This window comes from Haliaeetus leucocephalus, unplaced genomic scaffold, assembly GCF_000737465.1.
Source record: "Haliaeetus leucocephalus isolate CR32 unplaced genomic scaffold, Haliaeetus_leucocephalus-4.0 Scaffold395, whole genome shotgun sequence".
NCBI lineage: Eukaryota > Metazoa > Chordata > Aves > Accipitriformes > Accipitridae > Haliaeetus > Haliaeetus leucocephalus.
The window spans coordinates 2199049-2201895 of NW_010972831.1; the positions used below are offsets into that span (position 1 = coordinate 2199049).

Sequence of the window (2847 nt, forward strand, 5' to 3'; positions counted from 1 at the left end):
TCCTCCCGCCCCCCCGCCCCCCACAGCCCACCCGGGGTGCGGGAGGCCCTGCCGGTCCCACCGAGCCGGGAGGGCCCCGGACACCCCCGTCCGCTCCCCGCTGCCGTGGCGCGGGGTTAGGCTGCTCGGAAGGGCCAGGCGTTTCCCTTCAGGTGTGAGGGATGGAGGTGGAGAGGAGCGCCCGCACTGGAGCTGCGTCTGCCCACCCGCGCTGGTGCAAATGGAGGGGATGCGCAAAGACAGGCCTCCTCCATGTCAGTGCATTACAAACCAGGCTAAACCTGCTGAAACGGCATCAACTTTGCTGTTCGTCTACAGCGTTGTGCACTCACTGGCCGAACACCCCACTGCCTGAAGGGAAGTGGCAGATGGAGAGATGCTCTGACATGGGAGCCCCTCGCCCCGAGAAGCTGCTGCGTGAGCAGAGGGATGTGCAGGAAAAAAGTGAGAAGCAGGGAGAAATAGAAGCTTTACTCCAAGGGCGGTGAGAGGCCCCAGCAGTGAACGGAGGATGTGGCTCCTCTTGCCCAGCTCCTGGTGCTTGGACACAATCCCGCTCGCCAAGAACAGTTATGTGGCAGAAATGCTCCCCTGCCACCAGCTCCTCCTCCAGATACGACCCCAGTCGCAGGCTGCTGGCTCAGGTATAACAAGAGATCCGTGAGGTCTTGTCTACATGGGAAGGATCAGAAGAAACACATCTTCCCACACCCCCTCTGATTTTGCAAAGTAGAGAAAGTGTTTGAAGCAGCTGGGATCTCTTTCAGCCAAGGGTGATGAGCAGAGGGGTTTAGAGTCTGACATCTTTTTCCCAGCCCAGCTTCAAAGTTTTTGGTTGGGAGCAACGGGAGAGCACAGCACAGACCTATCAGCAGGCAAACAGACACGTCAGCTTGTCTCTCTGTCCCAGTTAATGCCATCTTCCATTTATGAGAATCCTTCAATCTCTGAGGAATGTAAAGGCACTGACAGGCTCTATGCAGAGCAAAAGATCCCCCCACCTCCCCTGCCCTGCCCCTGCCTATGAAGCATTGTTTGGGATCTGCCCTAATCCCAACAGAGCATGGCAAAGGCAGCCTTTGTGAGAGGTCCCAGGTTGTCGCAGGCATGGGAAGACTAACAGCACGGGAGAAGATGTCACGGCTGGAAGAACTGAAGTTTTTCAAGGGGAAACTGAAAGACAGGGAGAGAGCTCAACCCCTTTTTTTAATTAACCATTCTAGTCACTGCTTGTTTTGCAGAAACTTATTTTAGGCTGTGGCAGTGGGATTTGCCTCCCGCTGCTACACCCAGGGGGGAAAGAAACAGCCCAACTTATTTGCAGATCTGGTCAATCCATTCAGCCGAAATCAGAGAATGCTCTTCGCTGCCTTTAAAAAATAAAAACCAGGGTAAAATCTCACAGCGCTTGCTGTTTCCCCAGCTGATGCATGCGCAGACTGTCACTAGACAGAAAGTGTGCAATGGTTAACTTGCCCTCTCTAGCTCTTGCAAGAAGGTAGCTTGATCTGAAACAAGAAATATGACTGCTCAAAAACAATCAGATGAAATAATCAACGTTGCTTTTGCTGTCGTTTCAGTTCACTCCTCATTAATCTTCCTTTCTGAAGCAATGTCTTGTTTCATATACTTGCTTCCCAAGATCACGATCCCTTTTCTTAGCCATTCTCCAAGTCAATATTTGGCTTTTTAAGATAGTCAGAAACCCTGGCTAACCTGGTTGGTTTTTGTTTTTTCCTCCTTAGGACCCAGATTTTGGATGTTTTCTCTTAGCACCTCACTTCTTTTCCTGGCTGCACACACCCAAAGCATAGCGAGGACTTCTACCCTCTCGGTCGTCCCCCCCCAGCTGCTGTTAATTTTGGCATGGTGAATTCTTTTTTGGAAAGCCTGAAACATCCTCAGGCCCAAATGATGATGCACAATCGGAGTGCCGAGAGGGAACCGGGGGGGCCGCTGGTGCGGAAAGCCGGGCGTTCGCCCGGCCTTCCGCACCAGCGGCCCCCCCGGTTCCCTCTCGGCACTCCTACCGTACCCTGCCTGTTTATTAATTAAACTAATCTAATCTTTTAAGCCACTCCCGGCCTCCCTGCACAGCCTCCTACAACCCAGCACGCCCGTACAGCGCCGAGCACCCTCCGCCCCCCCCTCTGACCGCCGTAAGTTGGTACGACCCATCTTCCCCCCCCCAACTTCCCCGCACGAGTGGTAGGCGCCGCGCGCGCCGATTGGCTGCCCGGCCCCGCAGTCCGCGCGAGCTGCGGGTGCTTCAGTGTGCGCGCGGCCGGCGCGGCGCTTGGTCTCGCCCTTTCTCTCTCTCTTTCTCTCGTTCTTTTTTTCTTTCTTTCTTTCTTTCTTTCTTTCCCCCCCCCCCGCCTCTTCCCTCAGCCCGGTTAGCGGCCGCCGCCGCCATGGCTTCGGGTAGGTGCTTCAAGGCCCGACGGTCTGAGGGGACGTTGGTGGCGGCTCTTGTTTCCCGTCGCCAAGCGCGGGGTGTGGTGGGCGCGGGAGGGAGGGCCAACGCCATGTGGCGCAGGTGGAAAAGGCCGCGGCCATGTTAACGGGGAGACGCGGCCCCCTTCCCTCTCACACACCCCCCCCCCCCCCCAGCCGGCGGAGAGGGGGAGGGGAGCCACGCCCCCCGCGGGCTCGAGACCACGCCCCCTCCCCCGGGGAGCCCTGCTCCGCGAGCCCACCCGGACACGCCCCTTTATGCCCGGGGGCGTGGTCAGTCCGGCCACACTCCCCCCTCCTCCCCCGCCCCGTGTCGCAGTGGGTTGGGGGGCGTGGGCGTTGAATCCCATTGGGGTCGCCCGCTCGGATGCTGCGTGGGATGTAGCCCCCCCC

At 57.7% G+C, this 2847-nt stretch overlaps 1 protein-coding gene across 3 annotated transcripts in view; it reads left to right on the forward strand.

The window, feature by feature from the left end:
• Window positions 1–2253: 2253 nt before the first annotated feature.
• TAF15 (TAF15 RNA polymerase II, TATA box binding protein (TBP)-associated factor, 68kDa) overlaps window positions 2254–2847 on the forward strand; it is a 22789-nt gene continuing 22195 nt past the window's right edge. For all 3 annotated transcript variants that reach the window (XR_774742.1, XM_010573550.1, XM_010573548.1), the window contains exon 1: window positions 2254–2421. Coding sequence is in view for 1 of the 3 variants with exons in the window: in XM_010573550.1 (XP_010571852.1) it covers window positions 2412–2421 (10 nt within the window). In the remaining 2 variants the exon portion in view is untranslated. The remainder of the gene's footprint in view (window positions 2422–2847) is intronic.